A 19,765-nucleotide genomic window follows, 5' to 3' on the forward strand; every position below is an offset into this window, starting at 1 on the left:
ATAACAAACAGCCCTGGGGTATCTTTAAAGTTGAAGGGTGCATGATGCCATATCTGCTACCCCGCCCCCCCCCTCCCGCCTTTCAGTGATCGATGATCGTGTCAACATAGTTCAACGTCAGGATTAAAAAAACTAAACTGAGGCACCCCTCCACCTGCCCCCAACGAGCATCAAGGTGGTCACTTATTAACCAACCTTGAACATATTTCAAAATTGAGCCAGTTTCCTGGATAGAGTCCGGTCTCTGCCTGGCTTATCTCCTGGCACGCGTTTCCAGTAACCCTCTGTAGCATCCACGTTGGCCAACATTGGGCTGCTCTGGAGAAGTTCCACACAGAATTTAATTTGCTGCCAGAGTGTGATGAAGAGAAGGTAGAAGAACAGGAAAGCACTCCGGGGAACTGACGGAAACATATCTGTCTCTGCTGGAAACGCAATGGCCTTTGGAGATCTAATAGTGCACCACAGGGCCCATTTGTGGATAAACATTGAACGACTCGAGAATGCTATTAGAGCTGCTGGTATAAAGGGCTAGGCGTGCATGTGTCAGTGCCAGATGGTTTGCTGGGAACCATGTGATACGTCAAAAGACAGAAATGTGTGGCAAAAGGGAGAAACCGTGCTAAAATGTTGAAAGCAAACCTTCAACCTCCCACCCGCATTGCGGAGAGGCTCAGAAGGGCGTGGTGCTGAGTGGTACCCAGGGTTGGTGCCCCAGCTGCTACACCTAGTAGTGAGTCGTGAAGGCGACAGCAGAACCCCTGGCTTCACCCTTCACCTATCAGCGGCGAAGAGGCTGCTGAAGGTCCAAAGGTGAGAAAAGGCCAGGGTCAACCCTATGACACCATTAGGAGCAAACCCATTCACACCTTCCGCCCATGCTTTAAACAACCTTGATACATTTCATGACGTCAGCCAAAGTGCTACATGAAAACCAACAAACTCACCAGCTTTGAAAGAGAAATGCATCAAAAATAATCCACCCCAGCTGAATCAAGAAAGTACACCGCGTGCCTTTCGAAAGAACTGGATGGCTGCTGACTCACAGAGCACTCTGGCTTTTAGGTTTTATAGCAGCAATGCTTCTGCAGCAAAATCAGCGTTTTTCTCTGTTTACCTGTTTATATAATGCATATACTTTACAGACGAGCCGCACTCGCTCAGCAAGTGCATTGTGCGGTAATGGAGGCCGCGCGCTGAAGAGGATACGAATACTACGAGCTATAAATATGTTGTCCTTTGGCTTCGGCAGGCCCATAAACACATCACTTGAAGATGGATCTCTTCCTCCGGCCTCACATGCCGCCGTGTCCCCCACTGCAGAAGTTCACATGCTGAGACGCATTGTCTGCTTGGCGTCGCCAGCGCCAGAGGTGGGGCCCGCTTCCTGGACTAGGCCCCGATGGAAGTCGGGCTACCATGCACGGCTAGCGAATTGTTTTCATTTGCCACAAAGCGATGCGATGGCCTGGGCGTAAATAAAACCCGCATTTCCTATCGTAGATCTTCTGAAGAGTGTGTGGAGTAGTTCAGGAAAGCCGAAAAGCATCGAAAACAAGATTCCAAGCGCACTCTGACCGCAAGAAACTGCGTCAAACCAGACTTCCCCTGGTTTATTCGGGGATTTTTAAGAAAACCACTAAGAAAGGCGGCAGCAAAGTGAAGTACTTTCTTTTCTGTCAGAAGTCTATACGTTTTCTCTGTTGCAATACTGCCACCTAGTGGGTCATTTATGAAGTAGGCGAACTAGAGGAACCATTAAATATCGTCTTGTACCATTCTGAATTCCAGACCATGTCTATACACAATTGCATCTATGAGCGTGATCAGGAGGTTTTATTATTACTCAACATGATGGTACCAATTTTTACACTACCCTGCACACCTATCCACCTCACCCTCCCTCCCCAAAACTTGAATTATTAAAGTCTGAACCAGCCGCGGTGGGAGTAAAGCACTTGCCCTTCATATATATGGTCTTGCGATCAGTCTACCGAGCTTTCTTAAGGATTGCGGCCCGTTTTGGTTCTATTCGATATAAATGGTGTCACGCACTTCTCCCTGACAATAATAGTTTTTCAAATAGATTCGGTGCAGCTTTAAAGCTGAATAGGATTCAGAAGTCATTTACTTGCACCCCCAGTCTGATGTGGTGACCGCTCTCGGGTCCTGACTAGGCCATGCCCAAGAACACCAGCTTTCCTTAATCAATTAAAATAGATCGCTGCATGCGCTTGATTAAAGTGACATAAAAGACATGAATTACATTTGAATGCATTGCTTCTCTCTTTTCCCGTGCCTCTGCAGATATCCTGGTTGATAACTTCACCTGTGAGTTTGGCTTCGGATCGGACAAGACCCTGTGCCAGTGGGAACACGACACCCAAGTGGACCTGAGGTGGTCGATTCTGACCAGCAAAATGGGGCCCGTCCAAGACCACAAAGGTAAGACAAGCTTCACACTAATGCTGCCACTTACCACATTGCATTCTGTAAAGGTAGACTATGTTACTCCGTTTGTATTTGGGGTGGTTAGTGCTGCACAACTGAAGTCAAAATCAATGGTTATTTTATGCCCATGTAGACAAACATATGAACATGAATACGAACAGCTACTCAAAATATGAAGAACATATGCTTTATGTGTTCATTTAGCACCCAGTTACATATAATTTCACAGATAGGAGGTCCTGGCTGAAAATCAAAATCAGCCTTGATGAAAGGGTTTAAGTGGGCACCCCATTACAAAAGGCTGCAGAAGAAATGGTCTTCTGGTTCAATTCATTGTTCACTTCATTGTTCCGCTCTCATGGAGGGTCTATGGCGTCATTCCAGCTGTGAAAGAAGCCTCTTGGCAGGCACACCACTAGGGAAAGACCACAGTGGCAGGATGGCAGGTCGGCCGCTACTCGACAGAGAATACGACAGCATAGCAATAGGGCCCTCACTAACTATTATGTCACAGGAGTTCAGTGGACAGCAAAAGTACAACTATTTTCAGGACTCCTAGCAAATAGCACTTTGCCTTTGGAGCACTCCCTATGCACTGGAAAAAGTAACATTTGTAGGTCTTTTATGCAGATGTGGTGCCGCCTACTAGGCACCCTAAAGCCACTGCCCCACCTTGCCTTATGGAAATCCTGAGCCTAGCTTTGGAATAAAAACAAATCAGTCAAGGAGTACGCTGTAAAATGTGATTAGTCAGATATCTGTGTGGGAAGAAATGTACATCAACAAACAATGTTCAAATGCACAATATGAGAATTATATGTAGGCTGAATGATGGTGATTTAAAGGGCCAGAGGTTTCACTTGCAATAAGTTAAACTCGCTAACACCCATCCATCCTTAAGATAGTAGACCATCGATCAACCATACACACATGACCCACCCTGTGTACTGCTTCACTTGAGTTATTGGTGGTTCGAGTTAAGATTCAATAGAACTAAAAAGAAAAAGAATCAGGGATTTAGAAACCCATGACCACACCGAAATTGTGGCACACAGTTTGATTGCCTCTTATCCTTGAGGTTATTCCATTTGCTGAGTGGTGCAAGGCAAGTGTTTTTAATCATTCATTCAGCTATTTTAAGTGGTCTGTCTGCTGAAACACTCCACTCCTGCCAGCACAGTTCCAAAATTCATGCACACAACATCATCAACAATGGAGATTGGGATAATTGGTTCCTTTATATCTGATCGCAGATGAACAGCTAGACAAGTACTCATAGACGACCACAAACATGCCCTTTTCTAAGAAGTTGTTGTGTGTTGGTGTGTCTTTTATATATGATGTGTTCATATGTGATTTGAAGTTATTAGCACTTCTATATGTAAAACAAACACATAGACCGTGGTTACAAATGTGCCAGGGAAAGGCATTTACTAAGGTAAATATATATTTTTCCTAGTTTTTCACTTGGAAATGAGGCATAACATGAACAATCGCTATTTAGAGCACCACGTTTGCATCTTTTGTTTTTGTTTTTGCCTCTCCCCCACAATACATTTCAGCAGGTTTGATGTGCTGAAATCTGTCGGGGTAAAGCAGTGGGGTTGTGATATAGACCACACAACTTGGAATTCTTATTTGCACAGGAATTGGAATTTAGCACACAGCTTATAAACAAAGCGTTAGACGTTGATGATACATTACAGATGGAGACTTTCCGATGGACCCTAGTAGTGGTCACTTTTACATTATTTTCAAATGTCTCTTTCTGTAGTACCCTAGCAGGTTAATAGTCTATCCCCTGTAATGAATGCAGTGTCACGAATTAATAAGGAGCACAGAATGTCAGTTCAAGTGAACTTTAGACAAGATGACATATGTTGCTTTAATGAACCCTCGCGAAACTCCTTTGGTATCGCAGGAGGCAGCTGATGTTTGCATCCTCTTAATGCAAAATCTCTTGGAATAACCACCGTTTGTAAGTGTTGAAAGACTGCTGGCAACCGCCCACATCTTCTCTCCTATCAGCCCTCCTTTGTCAGAATAACGTCGAATTTCTTATTACAGATTATAGCCTGTTTAGACACAATTAAGTCAGTATCTTATTGGAAACGTTTCCCACCCTGTATCCCTTAACCTCTTTACCATGAACACACACTACTCTGAATTTAGGGTCTGATTAGGATGGCGGGGAGACCGCCACAGACAGGCTGTCAATGGCGGTTTCCCCACCATCCTAAGCAGCTTTTCCGCCCGCCAGATTTTGATGGCGGGCGGTGTGCAGGCAGGCGGAAATTCTGACTGCCACGCATCTGACGGACTCCTTGACCCTGCAGGTCCCGCGGAGGGCCTCCCAATGCCTAAAATGGTGACAGTGCCTATCAGGCACCACTGTAGGGATTAGGCTGCTCCCTCCCCGCCAGCCTTTCCATGCTGGTAAACACACCATGAAAAGGCTGGTGGGGATGGACATTGGGAGCCTGTAGCAGGCCCCCCTTCAACTATGGCCTTTTCTTTGGGTGTGGGGGGCACCTATGGTGCCCCCTATATATCCCTGTACAATGTGAAAGGCACCGCATGGTGCCCGCCACGTAGTACAGGAATATGTAAAACATCCCCTTTTAACACTGGGGCAGGTGCACCCCCTAGGTGGGTGATGCGACCGCCACGGCGGTCGCAGCCTAATACCTATTGTGGGACTGCCGCCTTGTTGGCGGGTGGTCCCAAAATGGAGACGATGTCGGAAGGACTGAAGTGCGTCCACCATCGTAATAAGGACCTTATCCTGTGACAGGGTGTAGGCTTCGGGTTTCGGGCAGCAGAGTCGTATCTGAACAGCTTTGGTGCTGCCTTTCTCTTTCCTCCTAGTGCAACGCAGTGCAGCATCTTTGGCTGCTGTACCGCATTTCACTAGAATGTTGTAAGTCTCCCCCTGAATGTCTTAGGCATAAATGTTCCTTGATATCTGGATGTGGTAGAGAATGATTCTGATTTACCTCTCTTATGGCGTTCTAAAGTTTGGTAATACCCTACAGCCCTTACTAAAGGCGACATCGCCCTGCAATAGGCTTTGGTAGCTTGCAAAAAACTCTCATGACCTCGCTCATAACATCGAGGCATCATGAACAAAATCATTGACATAGCAATATTTTTTACTTTACATGGTGAAGAAAGGCTGCTGCAGTTTCACTCCCAAGGAATGTATATCCTGGCAGATGCTAAAGGAGGTTGTGAGGCTTCAACCCCACTGTTAACATCTAGATATGCTCTCAGATGCCAACGATTTGGGAGAAAGGATTGCATTTGAACTCACAATCCATGTATAACTTGGCTGACATTTCAAGCTGTTGTTTTGCTGCAACCCCACAGTCAACATCAAGATGCTCGAGCACTAAATACACATGGAGAAGAGAGAATATTATAGCTGTCGCACTCATATTTCAGAAATATCTTAACAGACATTAAATACAAAGATCATTCTCGTCAGACTTTGTGAGTCTCGGGGAGTGGGCACAATGTGTGCATTTGTGTGCATATGTGTGTGTGCGCACACGCATGTGTGTGTTTCTGTCAGTGTTTGCTATATGTGTTTATGATCCTGTATTCGGGTGTCACGTGCATTACTATCCCGCTGCTGAATGAGAAAACATGGGAATTAGAAAGAACAGACAACATTTAAATGGAAATCATTGAACATAAAACATTTTCACTTTAAATGGTATTAAAATAACTCGCCCTAATTATCTTGAATGAGGGAAATAGCACTGGAATGAGTGAGACTGAAGGAAGTTGATTGCCTCATCTGAAGAGAGAGTTAAAAGCTGTAGAGCACAGAGAAGTGAGGCACCAATTAAGATAGCAATGCCAGAACCGCTAGCATTCTAATTGCCTTCTAGAAGAAATGCTCACACTCTACTTTCACGGTATCCATTGGAATTAAAAACTAACGTTGTCCCTAATTTGGGAATCCCTTTCACTAAAGATATTAATGTCGAGCCAGACCAACAGGTTCTGGCCAATCAATGGCCAAGTCCACCCCACTTGTTATGAGATCTAGGAATGTCCTCATCAACATGTCCTCCATTCACTGTTCACAGAAGGGCGGGTGGAGCGGAGACTGGCAGGGCGGGTGGAGCGGAGACTGGCAGGGCGGGTGGAGCGGAGACTGGCAGGGCGGGTGGAGCGGAGACTGGCAGGGTGGGTGAAGGGGAGACTGGCAGGGCGGGTGGAGCGGAGACTGGCAGGGCGGTGGTGGAAGCCTCTCTTCTTCACTTAATTCAAACCAGGGGTTCTGTAAAAATGATTGTGGCACTGATCAAAGTATTCGCGCAGACTCGATATTGCTGGTTTTTCAGCACAACGTACACAAATATGTTATTAGTTATTCTGGAATGTGTGTCTTGCATGTGGTATAGAATTGATTTTAAACGTGGTCTACAAATATTTAAGCCTGGGTCCCACCCTGCCTCAAAAACCTGTGTCTGTTTTTATGCTTGCCTTTCCGTCCCTCACACATTGCTCATGGACAGCTGCTTTTTCGACTAAACAAAAGGCCAAGGATCACGTCAATAATAGTTTTATTGTGTTGTTATGTGAGTCATATCACAAATAACAGCCCGACAATGCTAGATATAACTGTATCTATGCTGACGACTGGCAGCTGTGTTGGCTCACCCTTACTTTATGAGAACTGACATTGTCAGATTTTAAAGTTCAACATTATTACATGGAACCATAAACAGTTATGAACAGCATTATCAAAGAAGTGTCCATTATGTTTAGTGACAGGACACCTCCTAGGAGGTAGCTGTTCGCGCTCTATAAATCACAGTATTATTATTATTATTATGTTGAATATTTTCCATCCGTGTAGTTGGAGCTCTGGGTTATTTCGCGGCTCATGTAGTCGGATCTCTGGATTGTTTTGTGTACGTACATTTGTATTACTGGATTGTTTCATGGTCCAGGTTGCTGAATCGCAGGATTGTTTCTCGAATCATGTAGTTGAATCAGTGGGTTATTTTGGTTGTATGACTTTAAAATATATGCTTTTACCACATATGCCTTTACCACAATACCTTTACAACTAATTGCCTTTACTACTCATTGCAATTACAACACATGCCTTTACCATGCATATGTCTTAACCACACATGTCTTTGCCATGCATGGTAAGTAAATTTGTGGTAAGTCAAACTCAAATATAAATATGTGTTTGTGTATGAATTTTGTATTAATTTTTTGAAGGGAGGAAGCCCCCCAACCAACACCTCATTAAAAAAACTAAATTAAATGTTTTTTTAATTGGAGGAAACTTCTCCACACCCTCTTTTAAAATTACTTTCACCACTCTATGACCTTACCCACCCCTAAACCCTAAGCCTAGTTTTATTACTCTATACCTTTAACCTCTATCCCTAAAATACTCTTACCACCCTATACACTCTCCCCCCAAACCCTCCCTACCTTATACCCTTGCCCTTACCCACACCTAAACCCTTACAATATCCTAACCACCCTATACTGCTACTCACCCCTAAACCCTAAAAATGCCATTACCACCCAATACCATTGCCCACCTCTAAACCCTAACAATACCTTTACCACTCATAACCCTACCCACCCCATAACCCTAAAAATACCCTGCCCTGCCTCTTAAACTGAATATTTTGCACACACACACTTGCCTTAAATATACATACCTTTCGTGGCAAAGGCATATGCATGGTAAAGTTAATGCATAGTAAAGTATTTGTGGTAAAGAAATTGCGTGGTAAAGGCTTTATCCCAGTTATTTCATAGCCTATGTAGTTGAATCACTGATGTCATTCACAAACCATATTGATGGGTCACTGATTTTTCGATGGCTCCGATAGTTGGATCATTGGATTATTTCAGGGCCCGTGTAGTTTCAAGATCAAGTAGAAAAAATTTGGCATAGCTACTCGATTTTTATCTCTTTAATAGGTCTACTTAATTGGCCGAAATGTTAAATTTGCAGCAAGTGCTGGTTTTGAAATTAAGTGTAGTTTTTTATTCATGTATGTTTGCTACAGGTGTGTACAGAGGGTAGAGGAGCCTTTTAAAGTGGTTTCAGACTGTTTTGCAATTAAGCGTTTTGCGTTTTAGAATTTCAGAGGTGTCACTTCTCTCTTCTGCTTAATCAACCAGAACACATTACTGTTAATTATGGCTTAAATCCATATTTACAAAGGTGTTCTGGCAGACTAGCTTTCAACATGTCAACCACTCGTTCTTTGATTCATGGTAGCAATGGTATCTTCAGAGTATCATAGATGCAGGCCATGGGCAATTTTTTCATATAATAGGGGTTGAAAATACTGTATAATTTGACACCCTATGTGCACTGCAAATCCCTAGGGAATTTGCCCAACAACTTGGGTATACTCCACATGCTGTGGAAAGAGACAGAGCTTAACACAGCTTTTAACATTACTATACCAGGAGTCAATTCAGTGGCACACTGCAACAGTTCCTCTGGATAGTTGTATTTAACTTACAAAGCTGTACTTCTGACAGCAGACTTCTCTCTTTTATCCTATAGCACAATTAGCCAAATATTGTGACTTAGCATCCTAAAGTCCCCAAGAGTCACAGTGTGTATGGTTGGCCTCCTTTTCTTGATTATGGACGAGGGGACCTATGACGATGGTAAGGGATCACACTACAAAGCCATCGCCCCTGTTCTAGGATGTCCCATGCGTTCTGCAGTAGTTCGTCACAAATGTCTACCTCATATGGACCGGTCACTCTGACTAATTCTTACTGTGTTTCTGCAGAAACCTTTCAGACATCTGGCCGCAGGTTGTTTAGTATGAATGCATGAAGACTTCATGAGGGACATATTTGAAGTCTGACTACATGATCTCAAAGATATCACACTACATGGACCTTTTTTCTCTTAATCACATTTGCTAAGTGGTATAGACTCAGACTGAAACAATGCTTTCACACACTTTGGGGCATTTTTACAAGCCCCTATCACCATCACAGCGTGACATTCAGTGACATTGTGAACGCGATAGGACCTTCGACTCATACTCATTTACAAGGCAGCAGTGAGCCTCTTAATGTGGCTTAATGCTGCCTTATAAATAAGCCACCCTTTCACACTGTACTTAGCGTGAAAGGGGAGGGCAATGGGTGTTGCGGTTGGCGTTCCACTGCAGCACCCATTGATTTTGACACTGCCCCATAATTACAAGGGCTGTGTAAAAAGGAGGCAGCGCCAACATTTTGACCAGGTAAAACCTGGTCTTAAACATGCGAGACAAAGAGAAATGCTTTATTTCTCCTCGTTTTTGTGGTTTTCATGTGTGCTGCATTGTGCAGCACACATAGAAACAGCAAATTGTCATTTATTGTTTATGTGCAGTAAAGTGTCCCTTCCTGCACATAAACAATCAAAAAATGTATTGACATTTTGAAATTTCTATATAAAATACATAAAAGTTACAAAACGTAATTTAAAGATTGTTAATGTGCACGAAAGGAGACCTTCCTGCCCATAAACAAACTTCCCCTCAACGCAGACACCCTTGCATAATGCTGCAAGGGTGCCTGCGTTGGTGCTAGGCAGCTAAGTTTAGCGCCAGCGCAGGGGGAGATGCCGGGCTGCACCATATTGTTGTAAACATGGTGCGCCCTGCGTTTCTGAAATGGCGGAGTGCGGCGTTAAGCCAGGAAGGCTAACACAGCACTCCGTCAATTCATTGTAAATAGGCCCCTATAGTTGTCCTGTTGATTTATAACTAGTTCCTATAGATTTTGATCCATCTATTTCCAACTATATTGGTATAATTCTTTTCTAAATTAGTTTACATGTAAACAGAGGATTTTTAAAGAAGGGGTCCTATTCCACACAGCCAGCCACCAACTGCCATGAGTCAATTTCTCCTGCCATTGTAAATCTCACGCTCCATCATGGTTTCAGATCAAGTGTGTCTGAATCGTAGTCTGACTTCAGCTCTCATCTCCTTTGTTCCATTACAACTTCCTTGGCTGCAGCCCTTTGTATCCCTGCTATTGGGGGGCAATGAGCCGTGCATGATCATGATGTTCCTGAATTCCCGATGGAAGGCATTGAGGTTTTTCTGAATTGCCTAGTGATCTCCATCTGTTCCAACTGTGAGCGATCCCAGGGTGGCGGGACACAGCTCACCACAATGAGATGTAGCCATCTGTTGAGCACAGATAATTAAAAACAAGATCAGCAGCAAAGTTCAGAAAAGCTATATGGCTTCAGTGCTTGTAGAGGAAACAGACCAAAGTGACACATAATCACAAAGCTTGCTTTGTGAATCATCACTGTACATACACTACATGCAGTTCAGCACAATCCGGTTGAAGCTAAAAAGAAGGAATATTAAATGTATAACAGTTCTAAATTATCACTGCTGTCAAGAGAAAAAATATTCCCCTTTTCTAACACTGTTTTTGTTTTGGCAGGAGATGGAAATTTCATTTACTCTGCGGCTGATGAGAAGCAAAGGGGTAAATTTGCCCGTCTAGTGAGCCCCATGGTTTCCTCTGAGAACGCAGCACATTGCATGACATTCTGGTATCTCATGTACGGAAGCCACGTGGGTACCCTCAGAGTCAAACTGAGGTACCAGAAACCTGAAGAATTTGACCAAATTCTGTGGACAATGGCTGGCAATCAAGGGGTCCACTGGAAGGAAGGACGCGTCCTGCTTCACAAAACTTTGAAACATTACCAGGTAACGTGGTTAGATGGGATTTATTGATTACTATGAATGTCAATGATCCAAATGACTTAGAGATGATAACGGTCACAGTGGTATTGTAGCATTCATCCATCACTGATATGGGCGTGCAGTTCTTTTTAATCTTGTCCCATTGATTGCAGGTCATAGCATGCATGTATGGTTGGGAGAATGTGAAATTGAAGGGAGGTTTAAATGGGAAGTATTTGTTGTCATGTGTGAAGCTAATACAACTGCCAAGAGACAAATACACGGACACTGCACATAAGTATGGTTGTTTTGAGAATCATGTTATCTTGATCAAAAGGAAAGTTAGTGATTAGGGTGGTCGATTCTGTTGTTAGAAAAGTCAGCAGACTCCCCAGGCCCTTTGATTAGACTGGGTAAGTTCCACTCTTCCAAGGTTCATGTTATAGTGAGTATGGCTGACTTAAAAATAAGTGAGGTGGTTGGTGATAGTCCTAAAGGTCCAACCTGCTTAGCTCTAGATGTTCATACAGGAAGATTGGAGGCAAAAACTAGACATACGTAGGAGGCAGGCATTGGCAGATGATAGATGAGGGATGCCTGGGGTCAAAACTGTAAGCAGAAATAGAAGAACTTATGTATAAGGATATGAGTAATAGTCATGAAGTCCAGTCAGGATGTCAGTAGGCTTTGAAATCAAAGCAGAGATGCAATGGCAGCATCCTTTATCTGTTATCCTTTGCAATGAGCAAGATCAAGTGTTGCGGACAGGTTAAGGTAGAGTTAACATCAGAAAGTGGTGGGTAAACTAGCTTTATTTTTTTCTAAGTTGTAACCCTGTGGTTTAGCTGGTGGAGGGTTAGTCCCTTGTGACGAACAGATGGCCACAAAAAGTGTTATTTACTAAGGGTTGTGCCGTAGCTTGTGTGGCACTATACAATTTCATCCTGCGCCAAGAGACTTTTATAATAGTATTTAAATTAACATAATGCTTTATGTTGCTTTGTTCCACTCGAGTGCAGTTGCAAATACTTAGTAAATGCCCCTCTAATTTTTCTGATTCACAATGGTGCTGAATTCCAAGGTTTAACTTATTGGATCAAAAAGGAGAGCCTACAAAGCACAGTTTCTGATATGTCAAGATATCAATTTATTTGCATTTTAGATTGGGCTATATGGCTCCTGGGCCTTGTGGGCTTGTATACCTAGCATCTGTATTGCAGAAAGTAGGGCATATGCAATTTATAGCCCTCAGAATGAGGCAAAGATTTTGTAAAGATATCCACCTGGTGACTGGGAATAAGTGTACAGCTCGTAATGCTGTCAAAGTGTGGTCTCTAAGAGGCACATGTATGCATAGTCCTTCTGCTAAGATTGGCACCCTTTTAGGTTTATACAGAAGGAATTCATCTTCCCAAGTTAACTCAGTTCAGCCTAGAGAGCCCAAGATTGATGGTCAGCTGTATTACATGTGCTGTATTCTAAGAAAACAGATGATCCTTCTTAAATGGCTTAGCTTTTGCATATAAAGTTGTTGTAATAGATAAATGATAAGATGATAGAATATACATATGGATCTCTTATGCTCGAATTACCTTCATATAACTGTATTCATCCACAAACCATTCTCATATACGTAAGCTCCAATCATAGGGAAAGTTTGCAGTTTAAAAACTTTGCTCACAGAACATAAGTGTGATCATCCACAATAAGGGTAAATATAATCAGAAAAAAATTAAACCTGCTTTTTTTCAGAATCCTCCCTGTATCCAGCCCTTTGATCCAAACTGCAGAAATAAATTATGTGACGCTTTAGAAACCTTTATATTCCTACTGCAGCCTGTAATGTCCCAAAAGATTCATCATGTATGTCACACCTTTCCAGAGGGAAAACATTGAGAGTTGGGCCACAAGTGTCTCAAAAATAGTGTATCATCATACTCTCTGTCAATATATTTTATATATAGTAGTATTTCTTAAACCATTCTTTCAACTAGACCTACTGCATATTGCATAACAATTTTCACCAAATGGTGCTTTTATCTGTTTCCGTAGGTGATTGTTGAAGGTGAAATTGGAAAAGGAAATGCTGGCGGTATCGCAGTTGATGACATCAATATAGCCAACCACATTTCTCCCAGCGATTGCAGAGGTAAGTGACTAGGCCTGGTCAGAATTTCAATTGCACTGGAGTAATCAGAGTAATTTTGATAATTCCATGCTACTCTTTAATGTAGAATTACCCCTAGGTACACGTTTACGCTCGCTCACATAATTAAGAGTAATTTCGGGGAGAAAAAATCCTACTGCAAGAGCACATTTAGTGAATGGGAACAGCTGCTGGAGCTGCTGTTTATGTTGTGTTGCATTTAGAGCTATTTTCTTAGTGCAAAATGCATCCTCGCATCCATTATAAATTCAAGGGGCCATTTTTGCACTAAGAAAATAGCACTACATGCAGAATCAGTCTTTGTGCGTAATTCTGCATAATCTCGCAGAATTTCTGAGTATTTCCACATGATCAATGATACCGACCCCTATAAGTGACCTGTGCACTAACCGGAATCAACTGTGCTTATTGAATGTTTTCTGTTGTACCTTAATATTGCACCATATGCCCAGTTCACTGAAAAACATTGTACTATAGAGCATTATTTATTATTTTTTGGGTGCCAGTAGATAGCAACAGCCATTTTATCCATGTTCGTATCTACAGCAGGTGGCTGTCGTAATACATTATGTACATACATTATCAGCAGATATGTCCACTACAGTACAAGAGGAGGCAAGCTCTATTAGGTCTGAACATTCAATTTTTATAGGCCATCTCAGTAAATACAAGGGTTACCATGGCAATCATATTTCAACAGCTCTATTTAAGGGTAGGTATGGTTATGTTATAGAACTTAATATAACTCAAACCTGCCAGTTATGGTCAGCTATGGAATTACAGCCATCCAATATACTGTGCAGAAATCACTTGTTACATCCCAAATTACACCACTATGACACTACATTCGGCGTCAATCATGATATCATTGCTGCTGGTACTTGACAGAAGAAATTGCCTTTAGCTTGGCCTCACCCCCATTATTCATGCCTGTAGTATCTACAGAACATAGTAGGCCATGCCATGTGGGTAATCATTGAAGGTTTGACCTTTGGTCGTACCCTGTAGGCAATACCGATGTCAATAGCACTTACGAACTGCAGCCTCTCTTCCCCAAACTCTCCGAATGTATTATGTAATGGGAAACACGTTTAGGGATGCTTCTCTGTCGCTTTGGCCGAGTTGCAAAATTTCCAACATTATTCTTCAGTAGATTATGTCATTTTATTTTTTTGAGGTTTTCATGCAAATTCATTAAACATGGGCATAATTTCCAAAGTTCTAAACACCCCTTTTTGTACACCATCTATAAATACTGTTAACAGTGAAATCTATACAGTTGTCACAGTTTGCCAAAGTCTAATGTTAAAATGTATTTTCTCTGTCAGTTAAAAGAAGTCAAAAATACCACTCTGGCTTGCATGTAAGGAGCAAAGATTTATTGTTAGATAAGCTATCTAACACGGAAGTAGATTCACAACATATTTGATAACAACCCCGCAATACTCATTTAGCCCCCCAATCGTCAGCCTCCAGTTCCTAAACCAAAGTTGGTTTTTGCTGTGTCTGGTCCTTCGCAGTAGATATAGTTCATACTCTATTCTTACCACCGTCCCCTAAGGTTTCTTTAAAAAGGGCCTGGACTAAGCATTGTACATATTAGACCATCATTTGGCTTGCCTACTCATAAACATATTTTGTTTTCTTATTTAGATGCAGAACACCCTGATATGAACAATGAAATAAAGACAGACGACTCTGAAATTAATGAAACAGGTAGGTGCAATGGCGTGTTTTACTTGGCTGTTGAACAATACCATATTTTGCGTAAGTGATGATTTGTGTAGGAACATTTCTGGACTCGCAACAGTTTCAAACCTTTTTCTATTATTATGGAAATATCCGTTGAAGACAACTACAACGAAGTTTATAAAGTGTGAGTGCTCTGATAAATTTCGCAGCAAATGCACGTTGAATGATTTCACCTATTTTTTATTAACTGGTAGTGTGTTTGTTGTTCTTCACATGTTTGCTCTTTCACTACTGTGTCTTTGTCATATTGCTCTTAATATGGTTCATGGATGTCCTTATCATGTCCAACTTTCTTCATTAGACAGGCATTACACCACAAAGAACCTTCATTTGAGCAAATTGTTTATACAAATGAAAAATATTTCCTCTTAAGTCAAAATAAATCTAACAAGCAAATTCAGATTTCCACATGATTTGCTGATGACAGTTGTCCACCTCGTGCAAAAATATCTTGTGTAAACTTTGACAAGCAATCATACTGTGTTCTTGTGTACATTTCCATAAGTGCTCCTGGCTGTCTTGGTGATTCTTTGTGAAACTCCAAAACAGGTAGAGATCCTCTGGAAGTATATTTCTAACTTTTGCTTGGAGACTTTCTCGAATCATATTCTAAGAGAGAAGTTCACTAAACAGCACTCACATGTATAGAGTATGTTAGCATATTTCTGCAACTTTTGATCCTCACCCACTAATATCTCTGTTTATATTTAGGGTTCACACCAAAATATGTGGATAATGAGTTCACTGAGGACATCTCTAAAAAGCCTGGCAATGTACTCAAGACGTTGGATCCCATTCTCATAACGATCATAGCTATGAGCGCACTGGGGGTCCTTTTGGGAGCCATCTGTGGAGTCGTCCTGTACTGTGCCTGTTGGCATAATGGAATGTCGGAAAGAAATTTGTCTGCTCTGGAAAATTACAATTTTGAACTTGTGGATGGTGTTAAGTTAAAAAAAGAAAAACTGAACACACAGAATACTTATTCAGAGGCATGAAGGTGTCAAATGAGCAATGAAGTTTCCAAGCATCCGAATGGAAGGACACAATGTTTGCGCTGTGGGGACGGCTAATATTTTACTGTACAGGCTTAAAGGAGTGCGTTGATCGACGTTGAGCCAAGCTTTTCTCAGGAGCTTCAGTGAATATAATCGCTAAACATGGACACTATGTTATAATCCGAATCATGTACAGTCAGCTTCTTCAGTTGGTTTTGTTTCTGAATAATCTAATGCTGGTGTTGAGACCAAGTATGATTGACTTATAGTTTGTACCCCCCCGCCACCCTTTACTGTTATGTTTTGTTTTGTTTCTCTCCTGTGGGTGCTTTTTCAGTGTACAAATCCACTATACTGTCAAAAAGTATATCTAAGGGGCTCCTGTAGAAGGATGGATATGCTGCCCTGTGGGTCAGTGCCCCGAAGCGACGGGAGTAGCAGCCAGCTCGCAGACTCCTTTACCTGTGTTTGTGCATAATTGCTGGTCTTGTGCATAGGCAATAAAGGGTTAGGGTGTCCTTGAAGTACTGTAGCATCAGTACCAATAGAATATGTTGGCTCTGTGAATCAAGCTGTAAAAAGTTTATTGATGTTTTTTTTCAGTGTTGTTCTACCCACTGTGCTTGTCTATTCCATCCAGAACATATACAGCACCACCGACAGACACAACAGGCAATAGAGTGTACTGCCTGCCCTTGAGAAAATGTTCTTGGCACTGGCTAGTGTATGTCCTCTCAAGTGCCTTTTTGTGTTTGTACTGCATTCTATTGTGTTTATAAGGACTGCAGACGCTTTTATTCTGTAAAAGCCCTCCTTGTCTATAGTTGCATTCTGGTGGCTAAAATGAAAATATACGTCTCGTATATAGGTGGCCTACAGAAGGTAAGGGCTACTGGAGATTTGGCATCCTGGCTCTAGAATCTTGCTCTTTGTGTTATGTTCGATGTCATTTTGTTATCTTTTTGTATAAAGCTGCAATATCTCCTTTTCATGTTCTTTCATATAGAATGTATTTTCAGATGTCTACTCACTCTTGAGTAGATCACCGAAGTATTTGCCATAATCAAGGGGAGAGGACACTGCAGCTTCTAATCGCTAATCGTAATGGCAATGGATCTAGTTAATATTCCCCGTCCATGTTCAAATGAAAATAAGGGAAAATCGAATTTAGCCCACAAAAGTCTAACTTTGGGTCTCTTGCTAGCAGCTTAAAGTGACAGTATCATTTTTCCACAATGCACGCCATACTGATTTCACTGCAAAAATGATTGATAAAATAACATTTCCAAGGACACAAAGTGAGTTATTTCACACTTTAAGTTTCAAAGCAGAAATACATTTATTTCACTTCAACATCAGAATGTAATAGAACGTAAAAGCTAAGCATTTATAAGTCTCTCCTATCAAGTGAACCAGTTGTTTCCCCAAAACAATGATATAACAATAGTCTTAGAGAGCTAAATGTTTCTTTAACTGCTTATTGGCAGGACCACACATAAGTGGGATAGAGAGAGCACACAGCCACTGGAAATAAAGCACTCTATGGAGACACTAAGGGATACAGTAATCTCGCGAATGGGCATTCTTCCCTAAAGTCAGAATCATCTCAGAGTACTAACAAATGAGGACTTCTTCTAGACTTCAAGTCACGCCCCATTATACTGCCGCTGATCCTAGAATAATCATAGCCTCCTTGCGATGTGCGTTAATAAAAACTAGCGCAGCCAATTGTAATCCATTTCAGACCAATGGTGTGTTTCTTGCAGCAGATGTAAGTTGTGCTGCAAGTCTGAAGCAAGTCTATGAGAATGATATATTTGAAGTATACAGAGTGTTCTCTTGTAATGAGAAGTATATTTTTAATAATACTTTGGAAACATTTGAGCAAGACGAGGTCAACACTGTATTGCAATACTTATTTCTTAGATGCTTGCTTTGTGAACAGACATCAGTGGTTGTACAGTTTAAATACAAGAAACTAGTGAACCACAGCAACTACAGTCTCCGGTGGCCGCAGTGACTATGGGACAAACATGTTTTTGTTCTTCACTTTCTACCTTACTTCTATTAGCTGTAAATTTTTTCTTTGTTAATTTATTAAATGAGTATATAGACAAATAGGAAGTGTTATAGAAAGGCTGGGGAAGGAGTGCATTGGGTTGCATCAATTGCAGGTTCTGAAATGAAACAGAAAACCATTTCTAGTGTGCAAGGACAAGTGTGTACATCCTTCCAGCTGGTCCTAATATCCTGATGGCAAATAGCTTTCTGATTGAAAGACTCCAAACATATATAGGGAAAGTTGTGAATGTCAGTATACGATTGTAACAGAACATCTATATATTGTCAACACAGTGCAGTTATGAATTAAAAATATAACCACTGTGAAGTTCAAGGTATCTCTTTATTATTTGGACTCACTTCTATTTTAGATAGTGGTCTTTCTCAACTCTGATTCATTGTCGTATTTATTGAGCACTCTTTGAACAGACTTAAGACGCTGAATGACAATATATGCAACAAACTTGAAACTTTGCTTGGGAACTTTGAGACTGGTTTATCAAAGATTTCCCATAGTTAAAGACATTCTTAAGACTTATGCTGGGCAATGTAGCCTCATTTGGAAGAGGTTTTCCACCGCTTAAGACAAACTTAAAAATTTCTTATGCAGAATATGAGTTTCATAATTGTGTCAAAACCTAAAGGAATTTTAAATGATGTTTCAAGCCAAGACCAAATTCTTGTTTCCTAGCTTAATGTGGTTTAATATTCCCTCGAGTCAACAAAAAACCTTATAAATAAGGGCCTTTGGGTTTTAGGTTGTATATGCCACTATTCTCAATCAGTACACGTTTGCAATGGCATCCTGTGGCCCCTCTTCTTTTGAGATGTTGCAATATGGTTATAGCACTATACATAGGAAATTCTTCTAAGTGGTCAACCAATCAGCAATGAAAAATGATACTGCAACTTTAAATATAAAAAATCTTGCACTGATAATTATATTTAAAATATTATATGTTTATAAAGTTAATAATTTGTAAAAGCAGTGTTACAAATCGTTTTGTTTATATTGTTTTAGATTGTTTCATAATTTTAAAAATGTAAAATAACATATTTTTTCTTTATTGATAAACTTAAAAAAAAACGTTCTGGAGTAAAATGAGTTCATTTTACTGGTATATTATTGCTTCATGTTTTGTACCATCATAAACTTTTGTGCAAATTTTTTTACAGAAATTTTTATTTTCTATGACAATGACACTTGTAAATTGTTGTTTTAAGATAAACAGCGAAGCCTTAACTTTAAATCACATTTGTATTCTCAGACATTGAGTAGCATAAGATCACATAGAACCGAACTGTAATTTAATTCCAAACTATGACTACTACATTCCAAAGATACAGTTGAATAAAACATTTTCATAAAAATGCATCATTAGTTACACCATTTCTTTTGTCTTACTTTATATTATTTTTAACAGATTGGGCTGGTATTTACAATATTATAAATGCACAAAGATTCAAGACAGGAATGATGAAGTCCAAACTATGGGAATAATATTCATCCATGCTCCCCTTTCATGGAAGATTTTAATTTCCATTAATTTATGATCAGAAAATTTTCACAAAGTAGTCTCACTAAAGCTCACAAATTTAGTTAGATTTTTTAAAGATGG

At 40.9% G+C, this 19,765-nt stretch overlaps 1 protein-coding gene across 2 annotated transcripts in view; it reads left to right on the top strand.

Annotated features, from left to right (window-relative positions):
* The window catches only part of NRP1 (neuropilin 1), a 229,333-nt gene extending 209,814 nt beyond the window's left edge, over positions 1 to 19,519 (top strand). For both annotated transcript variants that reach the window (XM_086941540.1, XM_086941541.1), the window contains exons 15-19: positions 2,308 to 2,445; positions 10,921 to 11,192; positions 13,221 to 13,317; positions 14,989 to 15,051; positions 15,799 to 19,519. In XM_086941540.1, the coding sequence (XP_086797666.1) occupies positions 2,308 to 2,445; positions 10,921 to 11,192; positions 13,221 to 13,317; positions 14,989 to 15,051; positions 15,799 to 16,085 (857 nt within the window). In that variant the 3' untranslated portion in view covers positions 16,086 to 19,519. The remainder of the gene's footprint in view (positions 1 to 2,307; positions 2,446 to 10,920; positions 11,193 to 13,220; positions 13,318 to 14,988; positions 15,052 to 15,798) is intronic.
* The last annotated feature ends 246 nt before the right edge of the window (positions 19,520 to 19,765 follow it).

This window comes from Lissotriton vulgaris, chromosome 10 (genome assembly GCF_964263255.1).
Source record: "Lissotriton vulgaris chromosome 10, aLisVul1.2, whole genome shotgun sequence".
Taxonomy (NCBI): domain Eukaryota; kingdom Metazoa; phylum Chordata; class Amphibia; order Caudata; family Salamandridae; genus Lissotriton; species Lissotriton vulgaris.